The sequence below is a fragment of the Fusarium poae genome, chromosome 3 (genome assembly GCF_019609905.1).
Source record: "Fusarium poae strain DAOMC 252244 chromosome 3, whole genome shotgun sequence".
In the NCBI taxonomy this organism is placed as follows: domain Eukaryota; kingdom Fungi; phylum Ascomycota; class Sordariomycetes; order Hypocreales; family Nectriaceae; genus Fusarium; species Fusarium poae.
Genome location: NC_058401.1, coordinates 259,244 through 285,236, shown reverse-complemented (window position 1 = coordinate 285,236; position 25,993 = coordinate 259,244). Strand labels below are relative to the sequence as shown.

The window sequence follows — 25,993 nt, the reverse complement described above, 5'->3', positions numbered from 1 at the left end:
ACATTCGGGGCTTGTAGAAGGGATCTCTTTGGTTTCGCAGCGTGCTGGAAACCATCGAACTAGTCTTGCAGCGTGCTGGAGACTACTAGATTGCCTGTCAGCGAACCTGGTGCTCTTCATCCGTGCCGTGCCGTGTTGACTCCATCGCCAATACTCGAACGATACAGCCCCTTCACGTACGCGTTCAAATATCCGGATACTCGTCGCTGTGGGCGTTATAATTGCCAACTCCTACCCTTCAAACGAGGCCTTGCCTTTTTGTTGGAAGGACCGGGTTCTGCAGAAGGGACTTGCTTGATCTTGCAGCGTGCTGAGGATTAGCAGGTTGCCTGTCGACGAGTCTGGGTCTCTTTGTCCGTGTTCTGTTGAGGTCTGCAGGTGCGTATCTTGGTAGTTGTTACTGATGATATATTACAGTCTCGAGGCATCACAAACGCTGGCCGGTCGAGGCCTGAGAGACGAAAGCATTAGGCCAGGTTATGTTATTTAGATCCTACACTGAGGCTATTTATTCCTGTATCCCCTCAAGTCTAGCGCAGTTTTTCCGACTCCCACCAGAATGTCCGCTTCAACTACGCCATGTCCAATTGACGAAACCGTACCCATCGTCCTCGAGTGGGAATGCGACAGCGACGGCGCGACACATTATCTGGCCAAGCCAGATCCCAAGATTGACGACATCACACTCAAGACTCGTTTGAACGAACTCGGCAGCGCCCTGTTCGAACTGCGTATCCCCGTCAATTTGAAGGGTGTGGAAGGCATCACGTCTATCACAATGTCCATTCATCCTTCGTTCATTGCATCGTTCGAGCTTGCACCTGCCACAACACCACCAGACGAGGTGAAAGAAAAGTTCAATAGCGGGATCAATCGCCTTGCGTTTCGAATGAAGAAGCCTTTGCAGGTCTTCGTCCCTGTCCCAGCGAAAGAACCACTGGCGCCAGCGCGAGCGCAGTCAGGCAAAGTCGTCGATGCTATCCGTACACTTTCCGCTGCAAAAGCTTTCATAGTGTATATAGACGACAAGAAGCTATCGAATGAACAACTCCAATTCATCCACGACGCCGTGAAACAAGGTGGCTTGACACCCTTCCGAAATGATCTAGCGAGCATGTACCACGGTACTGGAGCCAAGCTCGTTGACCTTGCCGACATCACGCAAACCCAAGACGCGCCCCCATCTTATCACGAGACCGAGTCGCCGCCGCCGCCTCCCCCCATCAATGAGAAGAAACGTCGCCGAGTCGATAGCGAAAGCCAAGGCAAAGGCAGCGACGCGATTTCCGAGATTTGGGCCGAGCTCAAAGCACGAGACGAACGCGACCGAACGGTACAGCATGAGCTGTCAGATCTGAAGCAAGAGAATACATCCCTGCGAGAAGCGCTCGAACAAATCCGTCAGCAAGTCGCCACGTTTCATCAAAACCTGGATGACTTGAAACAGGATGTAGAGCACCTTCAAGGTCAAGACAAGCACAATACAGACACGTTGGAAGGATACGATACAAGGCTTGTCGAGTTACGTGATGACCTTGAGGATCTCGATGCCAAGGTTGATTCGATCCAGGAGCATCGTGATGAGAACGGCGTGGCTCGTGACTTTCTTGATAAGGTCCGCAGCGATGTGTACGATGATATTATCACGCGTCTCACGGGCTGAGCATCATCGTGGAGACTCATCAAACCTGAACATTCATCGCGGTAGCCCATCTGCCACGCAGTCCGGGCAGCCGTGGTGCGAATTGTCGAGGGGCTTTTCGTAGCCTAGACAGTATCATGGGCGAGTTCCTCTTGGGCTAGCTTCCATCCTCCGATTGCATGGTCGCTATACCAAGACTCGATGCTGGCACGCCATGCCCTCTCAACGCCGTCGCCCGTAGCTGTACATGTATCCGACATTACAGCCTAGCGTTACCTCAGCCTACCGGTCGTTGTCGCTCCCCCTTTGCGTTACCCTGCAAAGGCCTTGTGAGCTTGACGTCTAGTTACGCGGAGACTTTTGCTCTGCGACCAAGGCTGGCGCCATCAATCACCTTTGACCATTCGATTGTTGCCCATCGCACATCGAAATGATCCCCCACGTCCTGCCTTCCTCGGGACGGATGATCCTTCATCGTGTCTCCTCTCGTAAGAGACATGACACCTGCGACACCTGCGAAAGCTGTCGACAATCCATCCATGCCTACCATGAACGGCTGCGTCGAGTCCCTCTACCCGCCATCCTCGATAGCGCAGTGCACCGGTATGGTAAATTTTGTCACGTTAGTGATCTGTTCGTGCCCTGCGATCGGATCTCTTCTATATACATACACACATACCCTTACTTGTTTTTGATCTGCAAGCGACGATAAATATAATTGTATTAATGTCAATATGCATCTGTTTCAAGTTCCCATGTTTTTCTCCCAAATATCATCCTACAGGCAGCAAAGCCGACGAGAACGCACCGTCCCACGCGTAGACGCTCCATAGATGCTCCATAGCGAGTCTGATTGATGCTTGTCGCATTGGTTGTGAATGGCGAAAATTGTTCACGGTCTTTGTAGACATGACTTCATACCGTTTGTACCCTGGAGTCGTACAGACGGGATTGTCCAGCTTTCTCGTTGTGGACTATCGTGATCAGCGATTCTAGTGATGTTCGGGGTTTCCACCCCATGGTCTCTTCTGTACTTCTAGCGGACATGGACTGCATGACTGCCCGCTCAATGGCCAATAATTGTCCCCGACAACCCATTGAACACGATCTCCCCATCCAAGGCCTGCAATCACGGCCACCATCTCAGCAACGCTTCCCACTGCTCTCGGACATTTATCCCAACGAGGATAGTGTCACTAGGGTATTTTTTCACGTTCAACTTTATTGTCTATCTTACTGCAACGCGTTGAGGTTCGTTTTCTCCATTATTCGCTCCAATATGCCCTGTTGATTCTGGGTTACTCACCTCTCCTGTACCACTCCACGTCCAGTACTATCCCATTTTCTGGTTCATGCGACCATCGCCGGGCTATTAATTGGGCTTTCTGGCCTTGCCGACACGGTCGCAAGTGTCGTCTCGCGATGGGTTCTAATTTTCCACGTTTTATCCAGCGCACTGCCACATAGGAATACGCATGAGTTGTCTCCAATTCAATTCACAACTATTGCATCGCTTTAATTAAGTAGCGTAGTTCATGTTGATTCCTCAGCCTCTTCGATGCCGATACGCGAAACAGCCTTGTCAACCCGGACATCACAAGATAATGGTCAACCCCACCAACCTCTGTATCGGACGTCTCCCATAATACATGTGCGAGTAATATTTTGTCAACTTGCGATCCACAGTCAAGCCCCTAACTTGAAATGAAAGTGAGCTCGTGCCGTCATCCGGTCTAGGAGAATCTCCAGCGAAAGGATTATGACACGAAGAACCTAATTGTGATGCACTGTACGCATCAAGTCTGGTTGTTCGGCACCATATTATCTAAGACCGAGCATTGTGCATGGTACCTGCAAAAGTACTTCGTCAATGACGGAAAAAGTCCGACGCATCTAGGACCATGTCGTATAGCGGACCAATGACTCGATGGAGTTCCCACGAGTCAGAAAGTCGAGTAGATATGCCGAAAGGACCAAGTTTAGTCTTGTTCTGCGACAATCGACCCGTCCCGACGCTGTTTATCCTAAACTTGGATCCTTTTTTCACCTTGTAGCATGTAAGGATCCTCCTTAGCTGGGAAAAAGAGGCGCGGGGACCCCATGGGGACAAGCTGGGGAAGTGGTTAGTTCGTTGGAGTTAATCCGATCATTGGAAGGCGGTGGCATGTATTTGCTATTCTGATCTATATATTCCTTCCAACTTGGAAACAAACAAGCCAAGCCAAGACATCTTATCTTGTCGTCCTTCGTAAAGTGATGGAGCAGAACAACAGCAAAGGCCTCGAGCCTATCAAGGTCGACGACAAATTTGTCGAGCATGCTCCCGATGCCTATCAAGGCTTGTTGCCTGAAGATGCCGACTTTATGCGAGGCTATGAGGGCAAGGCAGGCAAGAAGGTCGTGAGAAAGGTGCGAGTCCATATTCTCTAAAGGTTTTTGCTATCGCTAACGGTTACAGATCGATTATAGACTCCTCCCTATCATGGCTGTTCTGTATTTGCTAGCCCATATCGATCGAGGAAACATCGGAAACGCCAAAATTGAGGGAATGGACAAGGATTTGGGTCTCGTTGGCAACCAGTACAATATTGCTAGTACCATCTTCTTTGTTCCGTACATCATCTTCGGTAGGTGCTGGTACTGATTGTTCTTCTTGGCTTGTACTGACCGGGTGCAGAGGTTCCTTCCAACATCATTCTGAAGAAGGTTCGTGCCAGCATCTGGTTGTCATTCCTTGTGCTCAGTTGGGGAATTGTCATGACCTGTATGGGCGTCGTCAAGAATTTCCATGGTCTCGTGGCTTGTCGGGTCGTTCTCGGAGTATTCGAGGTTTGTACACTTCACATCCCTGATGTACTCAGCTGACACCGGAATAGGCTGGTTTCTTTCCCGGCGCAGTCTTTATCGTATCCAGTTGGTGTAAGTCAAGCTATCTTTGAGGTCATCCAATGAGTTGAACTGATGTTGGATCCTTATTAGACCCTAGACACGAGCTCCAGCAGCGACTCGCCATTTTCTATACGGCTTCCGCCTTTTCCGGTGCGCTAAGTGGTCTTCTCGCATTCGGCATTGCTCGCCTCGATGGAGCAAGAGGTATCGCTGGATGGCGATGGATTTTCCTCATCGAAGGAGCCGTCACAGTGACCGCTGGTCTGGTGATGCCCCTGCTCATCATCGACACTCCAGAGAGAGCAAAATGGCTTTCCGACGACGAGAAGCGCTACGTTGACTTACGTCTCCGGCTTTCCGGTGTTCGGGCCAACACTGAGGAAGGCGACAAGCTTTCGTGGAAGCTTCTGTTTCAGACCATGACAGACTGGAAGGTCATGATGGGTATCATCCTAGCGTGGGCCAACTCTGTTCCCAACGCCGCCTTCAAATTCACCATGCCCCAGATCATCAAGCAGCTCGGCTTCTCCACTGCCAATGCTCAGCTTTTGACCATGCCTCCATACGTCTGTGGTGGAATTGCCGCATGGTTGACCGGAAAGTTCTCAGATCGACTTGCCTGGCGAATGCCATTCATTGTCGGACCCATGACAGTGTTACTCATTGCCATGGCAGTTCTGTTCAACTTTTCCAAGGACGTCGGTAACAATGTCCCTGCCATGTACATCGGTGTTATTCTCGCTCAAGTCGGCATCTACCCACTTCTTCCTGGTATCAGCGCTTGGACAGGTAACAATCTTGCTCCATCTTGGAAACGATCCATCGGCCTTGCTTGGCTATTGGCAGCCGGAAACCTTGGCAGTAAGTGTCCCCTTATCTCCCATATAAACCGCATCTGATCAATGTTTAGGCATTATTGGCACCAACATCTTCCTTGACAGCGAAGGTCCCCAATACCCTACCGGTTACGGTACTGCTCTTGCCATCATCTGCCTAGGGGCTTCCTGTGCTTTGCTTATGGAGTTCCTTCTCTGGAGATCCAACAAAGCCCGAGCTCGTCTCTCTGAGGTAGAGATCCGCCAGAAATACTCACAAGAAGAGTTGGATGCTATGGGAGAGCGAAGCCCGCTGTACAAGTATACTCTGTAAGATTTCAGGTAGTTTGGATGTGAGGGAGAGGTTCAGTGCCATAGCAGTAAGCGTCATGGCTGCCTGATCTGTCATCATGTATACTAGAGGGTTAATAAAGATGTGATACAGAGATGTTCCACTGTTGAACAAACCATCGTGTTGTTCTGCCTTGCTATACCATATGAGAATATTATCCGTTGCTGATAACCTTGATGAAGCTGGAAGGCAATCCCTTAAGTGGTCGAAATAAACAAGATAAGAGAATACCAACCACCTCACAACACGAGTTGGTTTAAGAAGATGTGAGAGTTGAATCTCCATCTTGAGGACATGATTACAATGGATTCTCAATATATATACAGCCAGTTATCGTCTTCTTCTCCCTTCCTGGCGCCTTCCGACCTTTCTTCGTGGCTAACAGTCACGTACGAGTCCCTTGAAATCTTGCTTACACCAGTGATAGGTTGTTCAAGTAGTTGCTACTATTGATGTGTTCTATCTACCATTGTCCCAGGAGATACTATACCAACTCAAAAGAAAGCAAGGGCGTTTGGTGGGCTTGCAACCGCTCCCGGCACCTAAACACAGTCAGCGATATCCACGATACTCATTGGAGAGCACTTACGTTCATAGGTGAACTTGAAAGAAAGAATGTATACCTGCCCAGCTCTTTGCACTTCTTTGAAAGCTCCTCAAGGTAAAAGAGCTCACCAATTGGCATACCCCAACCCGCCAGAAGCCACTCATGCATATGCCATTCAAGGTCTTTGCATGGCCAAACCTCCAGGGACCGTGCATCACCACATATGGCAGCGATCTTGGTGTTCCAGAGAAACTTGAGAAGTTCTTTAGATGGCTTCAGACCAATGTTGTCGGGCTTTTTCGTTTTGTACAGCTCGTTGAGATACTCACGCTTGGCATCGTCCATGCTTCCGTACTGAGCCAGATATCCAAAGCGTATGACTAGAATGTCACCTGCTCGCAATGAGTCGAGACTCATGTTTTGATACTTGAGGGTGTCGATGATCTGTTCAAAGGGGATCTCGTAGAATGACATGGCATCGATTTGGTACCCTTGCTCGAGAGCCCAGGAGTACCAGTCAATAAATACAGCGCGTCCAGCTATTCCCTTGGCTGAAACATCTGCAAACACATGAGCGTGAGTCTTCTTCATGACGTGAGATTATACGTACGGTGAATGCTGTTTGGATGATCTGAGGCGGCGAATTCTCCTGCTGTTCTACCCATGTAGTATAGCTAGTGACCTTATTAGACACTTGAGACTACGGTGATCACTGAGAACTTACTGCTTCATTCTGATAAGCATAGTGTCTGAAGCCATCCCATTGAGAGCTACATTGCGAGTTGAAACTCCACTAACATCAAACGTCAGCTACAGACTACCATATTCGGCGAACAGCTCACCTCATCATCATGTGCGTGCTTCAATGGCGCCTTGTTAATCAGATTCAGTTGGAGGTTTTTGCGAGCAAACTTTGGATTCGACGCTCCAGTCATTGACCAGCTACCTTTGTCAGCCTTTGTCATAGAACCAACTCATGGACCTGCTTACTTCAAGGACAATCTCGAGCCTATCTTGATATTTTCTCTCGCCGCCTGACTTACGACTTGGTCATTTAAATGGTTCAAAGTTCCAAGTTGGTCATCAGGACCCCAACGGCCCCATGCATTGCCTCGGGGGCCCTTCTTGTCCAGGGGAAGTTCGTCAAAGTCAGGGTGTGATTGGGAGGCCATGCTTAATGTTTTCGTTGAGCGTGAGATATGTGCAAAATAATGGAAAAGTTGTTTTGAGTTCTTTTCCTGATCATTAATACTATTGACAGCCATCTTTCTAGGGCATCGTTCCGACTGGACTATTGCGGGGTGTTTGAGACGTGAGGAAACTCCCCGACAACTGACGGAAAACCTCCGACTCGACATTCAGTCACCGGAACCAGCCCGACGATACGTATCATAGCTCTCCGCCATGTTGAAGCTATCAATTTCTATTTCTAAGACGTAGTACTAATCTGACAAGTCTAAGAGCGTAAAAGTAAATACAAAAGAGTTCAGGCAATATAAACCTCAAGTTTGGCGCACCTGAAGCTTCGAGGCAAGGAAATTTGAATGCTGAACTCGACTAGAATTGTAGCCCGTGAATAACCAGAAGTTTGACTGGCCTTTTTAATACTGCAAACTGTTTCAATCATTTCCGTATCTGCAGCAAGTGGTTGACTCCTGGTCATTGGACAACCATCCACATAACCCAGCTGCTATCTAGTAGAGTGGGAGACTTGATGGAATGCAACAAGAGGGTACATGCGACCAAAAAGACATACTACTCTCTTATTAGCGTCGACTTATTCGACGCTTGTGACTTCTAACTCATGAAGACGTCAATTGAAGAAGACTAGTTTGAGTCGCGAGACCTTTTTAATCTCAGCCAGGTATCACAAATGTCTTCAAATAGCATTTCGCTCTCACGTAGAAGATGCTTCTCTGTGTCCACACACTTAGGCGCCATCTTGTACCTGGCAACTTCAGCGTTCAAATCGGCTAGTCGGGCGTCCAAATAAACCGACGCCTCTTGAGGCTCGACGTTGACTGAGGAACTTGCGCCTGGATCCTCGCTAGACAGGTTGCTGCTGTCATTTTCGTTCTCTGATTCCTCGCTTGAGTGATAGGAGTCGCTTGATGAGGTGGACTCACACGTGTCAATTGATGAGTAGGAGTCAGGTGAGTCACTTGGAGAAGCCGGTTCAGGTGTCTCGCTATGCGGCTGGCTAGAGTTAATTCCGGGAAACGAGACCGGGCGGGAGGGGGTCTGAAGTCCAGCCATCGCTTGGGAGACCAAACCGTCTTCGACAGATCGAGGTGGTGGCAGTCTGACTCGGATAGGCAAGTCCAAGATCTTTCGTGGTGACTCATCATCGATAACAGGCCTGCAAAAATATGCATCAATATCTGCTTCGAGTTCCTGGGTACCTGTAGCTCCTTCATCCATAGTAACAGGTTCTTGGCCAATATGCTCATTGTATTCTTGTAAAGATGTTGACGGTCCGACTGGAATGGGTGACTTGCAGGTCTCTGGTGGAGATTCTGGGTCACGCAGCCACTTGATGTTTTCAGAGTCTGTAAAAGATGGCTTACTTGTACTGGCTGCTTGAGCCTGTACAACAGACGCCTTTTGACCCTTAGTAATAGACACCCTTTTGGCCTTTTGAATAGACGCACTTTCAGGGGCCGGGCTACTATTGATAGGTCGAGCTAGTGGCCGTTCGACATGAATAGTCAAGCTGGAGACTCCTGGTGGTAGCTCAACTTCGAAAGAGCATGTAGATGTCTCTGGTGTCAGTTGGATTTGTATAGAGTGGTGAGCGGCCGTTGGATCTAATTCGTCTTGTGCAGAGAGATTGCAATTTCCTAGCGAGGATTCAACGTTAATTTGACACCTATATATGGGTTCTCTAAGAGCTGTAAAGGCTATCTTACCAGGGATGGGTATTCGAACCATCACGATGTCTTTTGTGCTGATTTATCGTAAATGGGAGAGTATTGTGTTGCTTCACAGTTGGTGTAGGCAGAAGAAGTGTGACATGGAAAGAAATAAAAAGTGAGTAGACCTAGAGAGAAAAGACACACTTTATAGCAAGTCAACCGCGTGATATGTGAAGCCTAGATGATTTCATGTCGAAAGTCTATAACGAGAAAACTCACATTCTTGAACCTAACTCAAGATAGTCTGCCTCGACCAATGAACAGGATCTTTTTACTCAGTGGATATTGAAACGTTGAGTTTCCCACGACAAGGCAACATAAAGCTTGTTACCCACATGTCACCATAACCACGGCATGCGAGAGTTTGTACTAGGAGGTTCTATAAAGCAATACCTGAACTCAAAAGAATTATAATTATTTCAGCTGCAATATATCTAAAGTCTCCTGATTATAAAACTTTTTAATACTTTACTTTTTATTAGGTAATTTTTAAGGTATAAATCTTAAAGTATATATATAAAATTAATTTATAAAAAAATATAATTTTTAAATTTAAATATTAATATAGATTTAATTTAAAAATATATATTATAATTTATAAAATTAAAATTATAATAATTATTATAAAAGTTTTTATTTTTTTAAAAAATTAATTATTAAATATTTCTTTATTAATATTAATATTAATATTAATAAAACTATATAATTATATAATTATTATATAAAATAATAAACTTTAAAATCTTTATTTATTTTAATTATATATTAAATTAAAAAATTATTTATAAAAATTTAATTTTTATAATTAATTTTATTTTAAAAAAAAATTAATTAAAAAAATTTAAAGTTTTTTATTATTTTTAAAATAATTTTCTTATTAATATTTAAAATTAAAATATTATTAATATAAATAATAATTAAATTATTATTTTTATTATTTTTAATTATAATATTTTTAATTATTTAATTAATAAATTAAAATTTAAATCTTTATTATATAAAAAAAAAAAGCTTTTAAAGCTTTTTATAAAATAAAGTATAATAATAATATTAATATATTAAAAAATAAAATATTTTAAATAAAATTATTTTTTAATTTTTAAAATAATTTTTAATAAAAAAAATAAATTATTAATAATTTATAAAATATTTAATAAAAATAATATTATTTTATAAAAAGTTTATTAAATTAAAATTTATTATATTAAAAATCTTATAAAATTAAAAAAAGAAAATTCTAAAGAAAAAAAAAAAAAGCTTATAATTAATATTATAGCTTTTAATATAATAAAGTTTAATATAATACTAATACTTTACCTATAGCACCGATTTGCCATTCTCTAACCTAGAGCACGATATAACAACCTTTTCATATAATACTGTGCTATATTCACTGTAACTAAGTTTTTCTCGCTTGTACTATCGTCAGCAGCTATAGTGGTTCTTATCTCGAAGGATTGTTGGACAGTAATCTCCAAGTCTGTGCCTTGAGGGGAAGGCTGTGGCTTTGGAGCGTTGTCGTAAATGTGTAAACTGCCTGGAGAATGTGGACTGCCCGCAGACTGTGACTTTGAAGATGGTAGTGATAATGGAAAATTTGGGAAAGTTCTCGAGAATAAAGGCTTGAGAGACGGTACACAAGCACACATGATTGCAATGTTACATTCGAGGCCAGACCACATAGCGATGTCGACACCTTTGGCTTTGCGGATGTTAGCGTGGATAACTCGCGAGTCGCGCAAAACTGACCTGGCCGCTGAGATATAGAGACTGAACTGTAAGACCAGAGGGAGTGAAGTCTAATTATGGCAATAATGCAAGCACTATCTCTTATCAGTATTTCAGCGCGTAACTTCATGACAGAAAACTCACACTGCTCCAGCTGCGAAAACACCCATCAAAATTAGCTTGATCCTTCTTGCGATGTGTAAGTTCCGAAGAAATGGCATGGGAGCCACCAGAATCGCGAGGTCGTTGACGATGTTGATTCCAGCAAATGCGTACCGCAAAGCTCTATTATCGAGACATTTTCCTGGTATCGATTCATCCCAGTATTTGGCCACAGGGTAGCAGGTGAAGACGGTCAACATGAGACAAAGAGTCCCATATATTGCAAAGTACACAATGAGGCCAATAAAGAGGCATCGGGCCTTCGGCGTGATAAAGATACGAAAGCATTGGAAAGCGATGGAAAGTTTGATGGCAAGGTGGCAGATTGTATATGATATCACACTTGCAGTCGTAGCTTGGATGATTGGTGAGAGTAACTTCGAGTTGGGTGGTAATCCGAGACCGAAACGAATTTCTGGATGCCAATTTGTGAGTAGGTAAATTGTAGAATATCGTTTCCATACTTACGTTGCATGACAGCAATCAAGAAGCCCATAGTACCGAGCTGTGGGTGTTGGTTAGCGAAAAGAGCATGTTGGGATGATTTGCAGTGACTCACATTTGCAAGAATAACAAACCCATCATCAGCACCAACATTCCTGACTAAACAAACCCGCGTGATGAATCTCAAGATCACGAAAATAGAGGCGAGACAAGTGAAGAGGAACCCAAGTATCACTAGAGTATGACACTCTTCTGGTACGAAAATGTCGGTAACATACATGGTCAGTTAACATTTCTTCAGCATCGTGAATAAAAATCAGATCAAGCGACAGGTCAGGTCATCCAGGTCTTTAATTTATCTACATATTTGCCTGCCTGTAACTTGTTCTCTTGTTTCTCTCCCTTCAGTATCTCAGACATATGCACATTTTGACAGCGTCTGACCATGTATTTTCTCATCAGCTGCTGAGATGGCGGATGAACCAAATTTTGTATGGTCAAGATATGCTTTTTTATGCAAGGGAATTAACCAGTGTCTCTGATCATGTCTTGATTTGGAAGTGATCAGCCACGGCTCACAACACGACTAGGCTTCCTTTGGTTAGAGATGGAGCAAATTCGCCCTGCGACAAGGGTTGGGAACAATTCAGGTTAGTCGTGGGCAATAAAAAAACGAGGAGGATCATCTTTTATGAAATTGAGAGGTAGCATGTCGGCCGCAATCCTGGTCGCGACAGGTGTCAATAGAAGCAAGGGTTCAAAACAGCCCGAACTCTTTCGGGTTCTTTTGGGTTGCGCCCAGCTTTTGTGTGCAGCCCTATCTTGGCCTTTGTTCCTACATAGTAACGCATTCCAATGTCCCGCTCCGCTAATATGACTTCGTTGGTTCTCTACACTTGGCGAGACACCGCCACAGTAACACTGAGTGCACTGGACACGATCTGTCGGCACAGGTGAACCAAGTTCGAGCGAGTGATGTTCAATTCAGGCACTGGTTATTCTGTATATGTATTATACGCACAATTCGATGTTGCAATGCGGTTACTATTAATGGTGAGACAACATAAGCTATTGAACCAGTTGCGTGAATCTTAACCTGTCTTCACCATCACCGACGGAGAAGCTCGTTGAGATGTACACCTGCTATCTGAATACTTTACTGAAGAACCTTTGAAGCCAACATCAGACGTCAACTCCACAAGATTCTCCCAAGGTATCTACCGACAACGCGGTCGAAGTGTCTATCAATTCCTTGCAACCCCATAAATCACGTCGTTTAGATAAGATAAAAGCGCCAAGATAAGAAAATACAGGCCCAAGCTTCTGTCGTGTCAAGGTGTCGCCCCGGCAGTTTGCTCTGCCACAGTTGCATCGACACAACATTAGCGCTTACTTGTACCTGTAAGGCAATCAACAAGCCAATGCGAGGCAGACACTGGCCGATCAACGTCCCCAAGCTTGGCCGTTGGTGCCGTGAAGGATTTGATTACTCCCTCTCATCAAATGCACTCTCAAAGGATTCATTCTGCTGAGCGTTCACATAAATACAGTTCAATAACCCTCACAACATCGCCAAAATACTTTCTCCCTTCACGGCTTTTCTCCATCTTTTACATCACATTTATTACAATACGCTCGTTACATCATGAAGTTTCTTGCCATTTTTAGTCTCTCTTTAACTGTGGCTGCTTGCAAAAGCACACCGCCACCAGCAAAGTCGGCCAAGGTTGACGTTCATGCTCACTTTGTGCCTGATTTCTACGCCGATGCTTTGAAGGAAGCTGGCCATGTACCTGGTCCCGACGGAATGCCTGGTATTCCCGTTAGTGAACCTACCTCAATTACAATTGTGTCAATACTGACTTCCACACGTAGAGCTGGGATGCCAAGTCTCATCTGGAGTTTATGAAGGAAAACAACATTGAGAGATCAATTTTGTCAATTTCCAGCCCTGGAGTCTACCTCAATGTTCCTTCAAAGACTGCTACTCAACAGGCTATTAGCTTGGCGCGTAAGGTCAACAAGTATGGCTCTGAGGTCAAAGCCAAGTATCCCAAGGAGTTTGGCTTCTTCGCTTCTCTCCCTTTGCCCGATATTCAGGCATCGCTGAAGGAGATTCAATACTCCTTCGGCGAGCTTGACCCCAAACCTGATGGTGTTGTAATGATGTCTAACTACTACGGCCTATACCTTGGTGACCGTGATCTAGAGCCCATCTACGAGGCTCTGAACGAGCTCAACGTCACCATCTTCGAGCATCCCACAACTCCTTGCACCCAGTTCAACGGCATGCGATTCGACATTGACAAGGACGCACCTACTATTTCCCAACAGCAATGGCAGGCTCTTAACCGACCCTTGGCTGTTCGACAATTCGCCGCACCTACTCTTGACTTCCCTTTTGAAACCGCACGAACATTTGCCGACTTGTTCTACACCAGCATGCCAACCAAGTTCCCCAATCTCAAATGGATAATGTCGCACGCTGGCGGTGGTCTCATCCCTACCCTGGACCGAATCATTACCTACAGCGCTCTCTACCCTGGCTTGAACCTTACTGAGGAGTCGATGAAGGAAACTCTTTCCACAAACTTCTTCTTTGATCTTGCTGGACCTTGGCCTGTCAACTTTGCTATTCCTTCCCTGCTACGATGGGTTGACTACACTAGGATTGTTTGGGGATCGGATACTGTTTTCACGCCTATGGATACGGCTGCTAAGTATGCTGCTGCTTTCGATCAGGAGGTGGACAATGTGTTTAATGATCCTGTCAAGGCGAATGCTGTTCGAGCCGACAATGCTCGAAAGCTGTTCAACTAGATGTGACTGGTAATATTGGCTTCGTTCGGATATCTCTAGTTGGAATTAGGATGAAATCTCCAAGTTGTTCTTGATGGTCACAATAATCCACAATTACGTTTCATGATCCATCATTGTATACCTTGCATTATTTGGACTTGAAGTAATTCACTCACTAATTAGTCGGGAACATGATTATTGGTGGACTTTTCCGCATCCCTTACAGCCTGCATGATATGATCTCGGCATTAATGCCAGGAACAGCAACTTCTGCAAGCTCCTCGGATGATAGACAGCCGGGATCACTGAATTTGACCGGGTAAATGCCCTCAATGTAGCATTATGCGGGGTGAAAAGTAATTCTCGGCTCCCCACAGATGAATTCATCCGCGGTAGTTGGGATTGTGGCGATGGAACCTAGGAAGCCGGCTAATTTGGAAAGTGTATATATATCACCTTTTACCCCGTACTTGATGTAGCTGTGTTGCATCGATATCATCAGTTAGCCTTTTGAAAACGTCAAAATGAAGTGAGTAGTGGACTCATAGTTTATGGCCAACACTTCAGTATCCTAACACCCACAGACTCGACCCCTCGCGACTCACTGCCTTCCTGGCTGCCAACTCAACCGGTGTCGGTGTTCTAGTATGTCCTGGAGGTGGATACAGTATGTTGGCTTCAGGCCACGAAGGACAAGACCCTGCTCGATACCTCAACACTCTTGGCATCGACGCTTGGGTTCTTGAATACACGACAGCGTTGAACATGACACCACCACTATTCCCTAAGCCCATGGACGAAGCACTCGGTGCATTGGACCTTATTCGACAAGAAGCCCCTAATCTAAAGAAGCTTGGCATCTGGGGCTTTTCCGCTGGCGGTCATCTTGCAGGAACAACACTTACCAATCCTCAGACCAATCTCGACTTTGGAATTCTAGGATATCCCGTTATTACTCTTGAGGATGACTACACCCACGAGAACTCACGATACAACCTTCTTGGAAACAACCCCACCAAACAGCAAATTGACGAACTTTCAGTGCACAAGAGGGTTTCCGATAAGACACCCCCGACTTTCCTTTTCCACACTTCCAACGACGATCTTGTACCAGTGCAAAATACGTATCTTTATGCAGAGGCTATGGCAAAACACGGTAGATTGGCTCAGGTGGTGGTCCTTCCTGACGGGCCCCATGGAATTGGCTTAGCGCAGAATGACCCTGTTCGAGACTGGACGCCAGAGCTGAAGCGATTCCTCACGTATTCGATCTAAATTTGATCGAAGGAACTATTGACATTTCTTTACTACATATACTGTTCATATCTACGGATGTTCTATCTAAAACGTGTTTCCAATTGCGCCATTGAAATGAAGCGAGAGATTGACTGCAAATTATAGAAGAGACTAGCCAATAAATAACAGAAGTTTAATGATAAAAAACATAATATGAACCACAATTATACACCTGGATGAACGGCTCTTAACAACTGCTGACAGCAGCAGCAGCAGCAGCATTGAGATTGGTACTCGAGCTTTCATACTCCTCCCTCTTCTAATACTCATATATCGAAAGCAAACTCACGATGACAGCATTCTCAAACACGGGACCCAGGTCCATATTGATCTGTAGGGCACCAACAGTACTCAGCCGCAAACTCAAAGTATAGGTCGTAAAAATAGCCATCAGCTGTCTGTTGGGGTCCTGGATCTTGAAGTTGCTATTACTGAGACTTGAAGCGTGCATTTACTCTACATCAACATTGTTGTCTTTCTTCCACGCCATGGGAACGGGCTGTCCGGTGCTGTGAAGGTTGAAATCAAAGGTCCGGCCGTAGTCGTCATCACTGTCATGAACCATCTGTAGATACTGGACGTTCCCAGGAGTTTCGATGACGATCTTGAAAGCTTTTGTATCGTGTCGGGAGACTAGTCTGCCCTTCGGAAGATAGCAAGCGCCCATTGGCATCCCCTCTGCATTTGAGGATAAATATGGTTCCTTGGAGATCTTGGGGTTGTATGTAGCTGGACCGTCGGTGGCATGGTCGGGTCTACATTCGTACCGGTTGTAAAAAGTGTGCTTTGTTATTTTGTAGTGAGCTACCGCTGATATGATTCTGCAACGGAGTTGATGTGTGTCGTTGGGGAGTCAGGTATATGGACTGGCCCTGTGACTGTCCAGCTGAACCGGGTATGGCATGTCCTTCAAGATATATTGAGGGCAAGACGCCTTTCTTGGGGACTTGGTACATGGATGTGTGTTAATGTTATAGATTAGATGGGATCTGAACAATTAGTGTCACTAAAGTGATTGGAGTTTTGATACGGTTGCCAGCGTTGGCAGATGAGGAAAACATATGTATACATTTCCAGGTCAATTGAACACTCTTAGTTAGAGTATGAAGATCATTACATCACATCATGTTTACAAAGTCTTATACGCAGCCTCAGGAGTACAAATGTTTTGTCGCGAAAGGGAAAATGAGTCAAATGACAGACAAACATGAGTGGTTTATATATCAAAAAAAAAAAAATACACGTACGTGGTTTCATTATTAATAGTAAACAAGCCAAGGCACGACCAAAGAAATAAATTTGTAGTAATTCGTCAAACTAAAAAGATGTCTTGCTTCTTCAACCAACCATTAGTCACACCGATTTCTGCCTCCCCATCCATGAATCCATGTACATACGCTGGACAAACAACTCTGTACGCATCCCCACCACTCTCTCCATCAGAAACTTGTTCAACCTTCCTTAAGATCATTGGTACCTTTCCACCATCTAGAACAGCAACGACATCTCCCCCTAGAACATGTGGTCTGGCCAGTATCGTGTTAAAAGCTACAGCGTTAATTATAAGCTTTTTCCTTTCCTCCCTAGAACCTTCCTTCTTTAACTTTATAGAATTCTTAATATAACGTACATGATAAGCGGGTGCAACAGACAAGCGAGTGCAACACAACATCACAACATCTCAGATAGAAATAGCAATAAAAACACAACAGACTATTAATTAAGTAAAATTAATCGCTATATTCTTCCATAGACATAGCGACAAGTATCTGACAGGTCCTTGCATTATGTCCTGTCTTGCCGCACGCTCCACAGCGCCTTTCCTTCATTCGCGGAGGCCCTCCTTGACCACCACTTCTCGATGGTCCAGCCACCGCCTGCGCATCAACATCCGTTTGATCAATTACTTGCCTTCCTTCCTCTACTGTCATCACCCCTCCTTTCTGTAGCCGGGTTCTTTTTGCCCTCCGCCGCCGGCTTAGTATCTTATTTGCCTGTTCAAGATCTTGGACCCTGGCCTCTAATAAGGCAACCTTATGCATAACTATCTTTGTTCCCTTGGAAGAAGACCTCAATGCTTCTAGAATTGACTCTGGAGAGCTACTTTTATGCCTTTTGATTCTCTTTTCAAGATATTCAAGCTGAGAGTCGGCTTCAAGGATAGTCTTTGGGGTCTTTGAGACCCAAGGGGTCGAGGGGCTAACTACCTCCTCCACAGGCGTTGGAGTCCGCAGCTGCACATCGAGCTTCGAGATTACACTTTCTGGGTCGAGAGGAGCAAGTCCGGCTCCTCTAAAGGCTGCTTTAATATTTTTCTCTGTCATTGTGGCCTGGTAGGCGGTGTAAAAAGCCGGCAAGAACTCGGTTTTGGAAATGTGGGTTACGGAGCATCTGATCAAATGCTCGATTTCTCGCCCGTAAGCCTTCTTAAGCAGGCCAAAGCACCCGACATCAAGAGGCTGCAGCAGATGAGACGAATGAGGCGGTATACAAAGCGTGATGATTTTATTTGCCTTGCAATATCTCTCAAAGTCGACCGAGTGGTGACTTTGGTGTCCGTCGAGGATCAGGAGACGATAGCGATTCTTTGATTGCTTGGTAGTACACCGGTCGAAGTGCTTTAGCCACTCGAGGACTATCTCGTTATCTGTCCAGCCATTAGGACTCGTCGCAATAGCCCAATCGCCCGGGAGGTTGCTTTCTCGGTACCAGTGGGCGAGGTGATATTGGCCCGCACCTATGATGAACGGCGGGATCGCTTGGCCCTCGGCATTGATCGCCTGAATGACTGTAATCCATTCCCGGTTTCCAGGCTGCACTGATTTTGGTCTTCCACGCCTTTCAGCACCTGTGACGACCATTCCGCTCGCAATAACGCCCATCATAAAGCCAGTCTCGTCAAAGTTGTAGATTTCATCAGGTCGGATGCCATACTTCGCAATTACATTTGCTACGAGCCTAAACCAGTTGCGAATAATGGTCGGATCTTCACATTTGGCTCTCTGGTAGTCATATTTACGGGGGAAATGCGTCTTGAGGTCTTTGTGTCGCTTGACGAAGTTAGAGGCCCAGCGCTTGCCGACAGGCGGCGTCTCGCGGTCGGCGAGCAATCGGTTAGCCATCTCCTCAACACAACGCAGTCGCGGGGGAAACCCTCGCGAATCCAGATCGAGAATGAACTGAACTATGATCTGTTCTTCTAGATCAGATAGTTTGCGTGATTTTGGGATAGAATCACGCGTAGAAAGGATACCCTTCTGTCGGCGATATAAAGTCCAATAACGGACCTGGTAGATGCCTGCGGCGCGTCGGAGACTTAATTTTGGGTCATTTTGAAGGGCACGAAGTGCAAGAAGAATCCTAGCCTCAATATTTGGGTCTGGCATATTTGGTGGTTGAAAATTAATTGATTAAGTTGAGAAGATGTAAATTACGGGATTTTTTGTTGCACTCGCTTGTCTGTTGCACCCGCTTATCATGTACGTTAATAAATTCTAATTTAATAAACTTTTTAATAATATTACCTTTATTAAATACCCTATAAATTATTAGTAATTTATTTTCTTTATTAAAGATTATTTTAAAGATTAAGAAGTAATTTTATTTAAGGTATTTTACCTCTTAATATATTAATATTATTCTTTTCTTAAATATTATAAAAAGCTTTTAAGGCCTTTTTCTCTTTATATAATAAAAATCTAAATTTTAATTTATTAACTTAATAATTAATTATATAATTAAAAGTATTATAGCTAAAAATAATAAAGGTAATAATCTAATTATTAATTATATTAATAATATTTTAACTTTAAATATTAATAGAAATATTATATTAAAAGTAAATATAATTATTAAATAACTTTATTAAATATTTTTCTTTAGAAATAAAATTAATTATAAAAATTAAGCTTTTATAAATAATTCTTTAGTTTAATATATAATTAAAATTAATAAGGATTTTAAAGTTTATTATTTTATATAGTAATTTTATTAATATTAATATTAATATTAATAAGGAAATATTTAATAATTAATCTTTAAAAAGAATAAGAGCTTTTATAGTAATTATTATAATTTTAACTTTATAAGTTATAATATATACCTTTAGATAGAATTTTTATTAATATTTAGGTTTAAAAATAGTATTTCTTATTATATTAATTTTTAATATATACTTTAGGATTTATACCTTAAAAAGCACCAAATAATAATAGTGGTCTGGCCAGGACATATAATCCATTCTCCGTCATCGCAAACATATGATCTTTCGTCGCGTAATGGCCATATGGATTGCCCACTGGCAAGGTCGCAAAGTTGCTTTTTATTCCTGTGTGATTCAACATCTTACGCATGTATCGGTAAAAGATAGATCGAGACTTGTGCGGATCGTGGTCGAGCCAAACCGTTCTGACGTTGATTGCCTCGTCGTCTAATAATGATTCCCTGTTGCTTTCATCCAGAAACACTATCTCATTTCTTCGTAGACGTCTCATTCTCGGTGGTTCCGTACAATCCTTTGCCAACGTTCGCCAGAACGCGCGTACACATGCCTCGCCGCTTGACAAGGTCTTTCCACCAAATATCGGGGCGTACATGTGACTTTTGGCGTCGAGAATGGCTTCTTCGCTGAAATATTTTTTGAAGATATCGCGGGCACTGAAGTTTTGCCCTCCGTCCTCGAGGATTGGCGCAATAGTACCCAGAATGATACCTCGCACGATCAAGATATGTTTTTCCGGCCCAAGAAACTGACAAGGCGTTTCACAGTTCTTAACTCCAGCATTGAAGATCTCACGCTGAGCAAATATTAATCCTGCGCAATCTCTATGGCTGGAGCTAAAATCGGCAACCCAAGAAGGAGTGGCATTTTCTACTTGTTGAAGTGCTTTGTGTCTACCAGTGGTCTCGTATGGGTTTTGGCACAACATGTCCAGATTCCCGGAGACATTGATCAAAGAGATTGTGGTTCTCTGATATACCTCTTGTATCGTTTTGGTGTAGTCAGCGTGGATGCCATGATTGTCAGTCGCCAAGCCAAGAAGACTATAGATTCTGTCTCTGGGATCAGATGATTCCATCTCACGAAATCTGGCGAGAACATCCATCAATTTAGAATTCATTTGACCGGTCTTCGTGAAAAGCTGACGTTGATCCTCAATGAGTTTGATCCTGACAAACATGTCGCTCCAGTCAGGCAAGTTGATGGCGTGGGAATCCCACACGTGAAAGGCATCAAAATATGGCTCATCCTTCAGAAGAGCCGATAGTGAGTCCCAGCCAAGTTCAGCACCTTTGCACATCAGGACCAAGTTGGGGGCTAAAGAAAGTTCTTGCATAATCCAAAGCCGCTTCCACAGAAAAGGCAGATCGAACAGAGCACGGAGACACATCTCCTCATCATAACCAATGACGTACTCGTCGTCGTTGTAGTTGTCGAGCAGTTGCCCAAGAGTATTGTGGTTCTTTTCTATGATTGTATGCATCAATTCCATTCCTTTCTTGATACTCTCTTCCATTTTAGGAAGTCTGGGATCCTTGTAGATGTCATCCGACTCAACAGCTACACCAACAACTGGATCTAACCAAGCTATGTCTCTTTGACATTTTGAGTAGATATCGCGCATCAAGGCGACTTGCTGATTGCGTTCTTGGATGTCCGACTGGTTGATGCAGATAGCATCTACCCACAGGACGCGGGCGTGGGTCTTGGATCTCAGACTGGAGAGTGCATATTTCAGGCTTGGTGTGATGAAGAATTCGTGATCGTCGAGAAGAATCAATTCCAAAAAGTTGGGTTTACCCCAGACGTAGGATAGAGCTTCGTAGACGGGAGGCGCTGAGCCATTGGAGGGCTTCAACTCGGCATGGGAGAGAGTGCAACAAATCCGGTCATTTTCTTCAGTGGCAGGGTTTAAATTAAGCAACCGTATCTCATGACTTTGGCTATCGAGCTCTGTGTAGATTTTCTTGTAAGCTTCATGATTGTCGGGGACTGTTGTCAATTTTGCATCTATTGAAGACGACATGGCGAGGAAACTTTCAAGCACGAATGTAACAGAAAAAAAGAGGCTGAAGCAATTGGATCCCAGTTTTGAAGAAATTATTAGAACAAGGCTGACTTGACTGAGCCCCTGTTTACCGTAAGCACAGGGGCTCGCTCACATGCTGCATGGTACGGATACACAGCCCCAAGTTATTGACAGGGATCGAAACTGCAACTAGCAAAAAGAAATTGACTGCGGTTTGTGTGGATCGAACACACGACCTTCAGATACCACCTGGTGAGGATTGAAGTTTGACTTCAGTCTGACGCTCTCCCAACTGAGCTAAACCCGCTGACTAATTGTATTTTGTGAGATTCAATTTTCTTTCATGTCCAGAGATCTACACCAAAATAACGACAATACTGTTGTTCCCTCAAATTCTCATTGCATAATATTCTTTTCGTGTCATTGACTTGTTGATTTCAAGATATTATTAATAGATTGTAGTAACAGACCCATCGTGTATCCTGTCCCGTCACCTTTGAGTATACCCTCCATCAACAGCCAAAGCTGATCCAGTTACAAACGAACTTCTTCCCCCAGCCAAATACAAAACACCATCTGCAATCTCCTCAGGCTGTCCCATTCTGTGCATAGGGACCGCTGTAGATATCCTCTCCTGCATCGCTTTGAGTACGTCGGGATTCTTCGTTGTCATTGGCGTTTCCGTATAACCGGGACAAATTGCGTTGATGCGTAGTCCCTCCTTTGCGTAATCCTCCGATGCAGAACGTGTTAGGCCGATGATGGCGTGCTTTGCTGCAGTGTATGAGGTAGACAACGGAATTCCAACAACACCCTGGATGGAAGAAAAGTTGATGATGGAGCCACGTTGGAGATCCCTTCCGTTAATCGATGACTTGATCGGATCTTGCTTGAGCATGACTTTCGCTGCAGCTCTGAGAACAAAAAAGGTCCCGTTGAGGTTGACGTTGAGAACGCGGCTCCAGTCAGCTGTTTGAGCAAATGCTGCCCCGCCTTGGTGCTTGATAGCGATGCCAGCTGCATTGACAACATAGTCTATACGACCAAATTTCTGCACCATATCGTCGACGATTTCATTGATTCGGTTTTCGTCTGTGACATCTGCAGCGTAGAGCTCGATTCGGAAATCACTTTTTAGTGATAGCTTCTCTTGTTCAATTTCGGACTTGACGGCTTGTAGGGCCTCAAGATTGAGATCTATGAGTGCGATGCCAGCAGAGCCATCCCTGGCGAATGCTCTGGCACATGCACGGCCGATGCCGGAGGCACCTCCTGTGATTAAAGCAAAGCCTGGGACGTCCATCTTGGTAGTAGGAGAATATGATATGTGTCTTGCAAATAGATGGTGGGTGCAAATAATGATGGGTTTAGTGTATTCTCGGTCACAATCATGGTCTTATATCGATTGACAGCAGCATGGGCATATCATTCACTGCCATCTCAAATGTCTCAAAATTGGAAGACCGATATCCGAGACTAGTCTGGCGAAGCTTGCCCATTTTGTCAAAGTCGTATCAGTATCGTCACATTACCCCACCAAGATCAGCCACCAGATATGACTTTCCTGATTTGAAATGCGGGGGTTGCACAGCGATTGTGAAGTTGGCCACACAGCAACGTGTCACACAACGACGGGGTCTGTTGTGGATTGAGGCCCGATAGCTCGCTGTTTATCGGCAAGCTGCAGCGGTGGATAGGGTATGACTGCCGTTGAGCGTTGATCCTGGAGAGATATTACCACAAACGGTTCACTGTTTGCACTCTGAGTATTGATGTTAATACTCAATCCTAGTCATACAGAAGCGCCTCATTCCGTCGTCAAATCTGTGTTGTGTAGGTTGTGGAACGAAACATGTAGGCGACATCGTACAAGTGTAACAGGAACGAGCCACATAATTAATCAATTATCTGAAGGCAACATAATTCGACCATTATCGCTGATATTTAGATACAATCTAAGAAAACACAAGTTCTTTGTAGCCCATCTTCTTCACTTCCTCACATCGTCGACGATACTCGGTGATGTTACCACTATAACGCGCCACACTTCTGACAATCTTCCCTTTGACATTCTTATTGACACCCGTCATCCAACTATCTATCTCATTCATCAGGGTTTGGCTCTCACTGCACTTGACCACATGTTCAGTCCACTCCTCAACAGACTTCTCTGTGGGTTCAACAGAAGTGTATCCATGATCTTTGCAATATTGCAGTAAGTCCGAGATGGCTTGGACGGCATACTCAATGTTTCGAGTAGCGTTCCCAAAAGGTTGATGAGGGCCGAGAACCATGAACATGTTTGGCATGGAAGGTACCGTGAGTCCAAGGAACGTCCGAGGACGGTGATCAAGCCAAATCGCTTTGTCGGCGTTGGGACTATCGCTAGTTGCGATAAGTGTACGTTCGTTCTTCCCATGCCACTCGATAGCACTGAAAGCACCGGTGATTGCATTGAAGCCTGTGGCACAGATCAGGATATCGATCTTGTGTTCCTTCCCATCAGACGTCAGAATCCCAGATGCGGTGACGCGCTCGATCGGTGTTTTGTGTAAGTCTACGAGATGAACGTTGGACTTGTTGTACGCCTCAAAGTAACCACTCTCAAGAGGTACTCGTCGAGTTCCAAAGCCATGGCTCTTTGGAATCAAACTCTCTGCAACAGCGGGATCGTTCACGCGCTGTCGGATCTTGTCGGCCATGAAGTTGGAATACAGGCTGTTTGCGTAGCGATCGGTGTATGTATCCGAAAAGACGCTCAACCACTTACCAAATCCAGGTTCACTATAAAGCTTCTCCCACAAAGCCACTCGTTCTTCCTCCGTAACTTCAAGTGACTTGCGAGGATCACCCTTGTGCATAAAGCCAGAAGAGCTTTCAGAACAGGTTTTGAAGATGTTGTCAAAGTTCTTCTTGTGCTCTTCCATGTCTTCTAGAGTGATCTCGGAGTTGCGTAGTGGCGCGGACCAATTGGCTGTGCGTTGAAATACATTAATTGAATCAATGCTGGGGTCCTTTGACAGAGAGGTGATGATCTGGATACCGGTTGCGCCTGTACCAATAACGCCGACCTTCTTGCCAGCGAAATTGCGATCGATATCGAGATCCCTAGGCCAACGAGAAGTGTGGAACAGTCTGCCCTTGAAGTCTTCAATACCCTCAATCGCAGGCAGAGTCGGCGCAGACAAGAAGCCCATACCACTGACGAAAAAGGTTGAAACGTATTCGTAACCAGCCTCGTCGATAAAAGTCCAAGTGTGTTCTGACTCATGCCATGTAGCTTTGGTGACTATGGTGTTGAGTTTGATGTCCTTATAAAGGTTGTGTTTCCCGGCAAAGTACTTGATATACCTGTGTGTCTCTGGTTGAGGAGAAAATGCCTCTTTCCAGTGCCACTCATCGAGAAGCTCTTTGTCGAAAGAAAAGCAGTAAGAAAGCGATTCAGAATCGAAACGACAGCCTGGATACGAGTTCCAGTACCACGTACCACCCACATCGGGGGCAGCATCGAGGATATTGATACGCCAATCGGGGAAGCGTTTTCGAAGGTGGTACAGAGTGCATAGACCAGAAAGGCCAGCGCCCATAATGAGGACGTCAAATTCCTTGGCTGTCTTTGGCAGAGAGCCCATGATAGTGGTTGCAAAAGAGGTGGTAAGATGTAAAATTTAGGAGACTTGATGACTTTGTCTACGAGAAGACGCTTAGCGATGAAATCACTATATATATATTGATGTTTATTGATTTATTCAATTTTGGAATTCAAGTCTGTTGCTGATTGAATGTGTTCAGTCCCAGCCAACATGTTGTCTGCCAATCGGTTGGACTTCCTGTTAGCCTGTGAACACGGCATATGCACCCGAGCGTATCGGTAAATCTCTAGGCTCCACCAGATATGACTTTCCTATTACGACGGTGGCTTATCATCACAATATTGGACTACCCGTGGATTCGACCTAACGGAGACCCCACTCATAGAGTGGGCGGCAAAATTCTGGGACAAGGGCAAAATTCTGGGACAGCCGGATACCCCGCCCTGTCGGAACTTCATTAGAATCACCCGCCAAATCCAATGAATTCCAATACACACATACGTATAATTCAGTCGACTCTCATTTATGAAGCTGCCTTTTTGATCTAGCCGATAAAATGCCGTATCCGTATCGCGTCAACGATGCTGTACGAGCCGCCCGGGAGGTCCTTGTATCACAAAACCGCCCCAAGCGTAACGGAAGAAAGCCTATCACTATAAGGGATGCCGCCGTCAAGCATCACACCTCCAAGAGCGCTGTAGGGAGGCATCTTCGATCGCTGAAGCTCGCTGGAAAGCCGGCTTTTAGTGATACAAGCGTTGGAAGGCCAAGGAATCTCGATG

The 25,993-nt window shown here is 44.7% G+C and overlaps 10 protein-coding genes and 1 non-coding gene across 11 annotated transcripts; 4 read left to right on the top strand and 7 right to left on the bottom strand.

Annotated features, from left to right (window-relative positions):
- Positions 1-559: 559 nt before the first annotated feature.
- FPOAC1_007449 (uncharacterized protein) lies at positions 560-1,663 on the top strand (the record flags this gene model as incomplete). The annotated part of the gene is made up of 1 exon (XM_044851912.1): positions 560-1,663. The coding sequence occupies one exon, from the start codon at positions 560-562 to the stop codon at positions 1,661-1,663; it is 1,104 nt and encodes a 367-aa protein (XP_044704582.1).
- A 2,235-nt stretch (positions 1,664-3,898) lies between these two features.
- On the top strand, positions 3,899-5,680 carry FPOAC1_007448 (uncharacterized protein; the record flags this gene model as incomplete). Its single annotated transcript, XM_044851911.1, has 6 exons — positions 3,899-4,051; positions 4,101-4,269; positions 4,320-4,471; positions 4,519-4,561; positions 4,622-5,392; positions 5,442-5,680. 6 exons carry the CDS (start codon positions 3,899-3,901, stop codon positions 5,678-5,680), a joined length of 1,527 nt encoding a protein of 508 aa, XP_044704581.1.
- Positions 5,681-6,192: 512 nt separating this feature from the next.
- Positions 6,193-7,417, bottom strand: FPOAC1_007447 (uncharacterized protein; the record flags this gene model as incomplete). The annotated part of the gene is made up of 6 exons (XM_044851910.1): positions 6,193-6,240; positions 6,288-6,805; positions 6,856-6,919; positions 6,970-7,038; positions 7,088-7,117; positions 7,289-7,417. 6 exons carry the CDS (start codon positions 7,415-7,417, stop codon positions 6,193-6,195), a joined length of 858 nt encoding a protein of 285 aa, XP_044704580.1.
- A 655-nt stretch (positions 7,418-8,072) lies between these two features.
- Positions 8,073-11,774, bottom strand: FPOAC1_007446 (uncharacterized protein; the record flags this gene model as incomplete). Its single annotated transcript, XM_044851909.1, has 7 exons — positions 8,073-9,007; positions 10,478-10,505; positions 10,555-10,862; positions 10,910-10,983; positions 11,033-11,465; positions 11,519-11,555; positions 11,730-11,774. 7 exons carry the CDS (start codon positions 11,772-11,774, stop codon positions 8,073-8,075), a joined length of 1,860 nt encoding a protein of 619 aa, XP_044704579.1.
- Positions 11,775-13,139: 1,365 nt separating this feature from the next.
- On the top strand, positions 13,140-14,314 carry FPOAC1_007445 (uncharacterized protein; the record flags this gene model as incomplete). Its single annotated transcript, XM_044851908.1, has 2 exons — positions 13,140-13,316; positions 13,370-14,314. The coding sequence occupies 2 exons, from the start codon at positions 13,140-13,142 to the stop codon at positions 14,312-14,314; spliced, it is 1,122 nt and encodes a 373-aa protein (XP_044704578.1).
- Positions 14,315-14,817: 503 nt separating this feature from the next.
- Positions 14,818-15,568, top strand: FPOAC1_007444 (uncharacterized protein; the record flags this gene model as incomplete). Its single annotated transcript, XM_044851907.1, has 2 exons — positions 14,818-14,822; positions 14,878-15,568. 2 exons carry the CDS (start codon positions 14,818-14,820, stop codon positions 15,566-15,568), a joined length of 696 nt encoding a protein of 231 aa, XP_044704577.1.
- A 208-nt stretch (positions 15,569-15,776) lies between these two features.
- Positions 15,777-16,256, bottom strand: FPOAC1_007443 (uncharacterized protein; the record flags this gene model as incomplete). Its single annotated transcript, XM_044851906.1, has 3 exons — positions 15,777-15,848; positions 15,879-15,998; positions 16,050-16,256. 3 exons carry the CDS (start codon positions 16,254-16,256, stop codon positions 15,777-15,779), a joined length of 399 nt encoding a protein of 132 aa, XP_044704576.1.
- Positions 16,257-19,779: 3,523 nt separating this feature from the next.
- Positions 19,780-21,615, bottom strand: FPOAC1_007442 (uncharacterized protein; the record flags this gene model as incomplete). The annotated part of the gene is made up of 1 exon (XM_044851905.1): positions 19,780-21,615. One exon carries the CDS (start codon positions 21,613-21,615, stop codon positions 19,780-19,782), a length of 1,836 nt encoding a protein of 611 aa, XP_044704575.1.
- A 211-nt stretch (positions 21,616-21,826) lies between these two features.
- FPOAC1_007441 lies at positions 21,827-21,925 on the bottom strand. The gene has a single exon. It is a non-coding gene; the product is annotated as a tRNA-Phe (tRNA).
- A 183-nt stretch (positions 21,926-22,108) lies between these two features.
- On the bottom strand, positions 22,109-22,921 carry FPOAC1_007440 (uncharacterized protein; the record flags this gene model as incomplete). The annotated part of the gene is made up of 1 exon (XM_044851904.1): positions 22,109-22,921. The coding sequence occupies one exon, from the start codon at positions 22,919-22,921 to the stop codon at positions 22,109-22,111; it is 813 nt and encodes a 270-aa protein (XP_044704574.1).
- Positions 22,922-23,573: 652 nt separating this feature from the next.
- Positions 23,574-25,250, bottom strand: FPOAC1_007439 (uncharacterized protein; the record flags this gene model as incomplete). The annotated part of the gene is made up of 1 exon (XM_044851903.1): positions 23,574-25,250. The coding sequence occupies one exon, from the start codon at positions 25,248-25,250 to the stop codon at positions 23,574-23,576; it is 1,677 nt and encodes a 558-aa protein (XP_044704573.1).
- Positions 25,251-25,993: the final 743 nt, after the last annotated feature.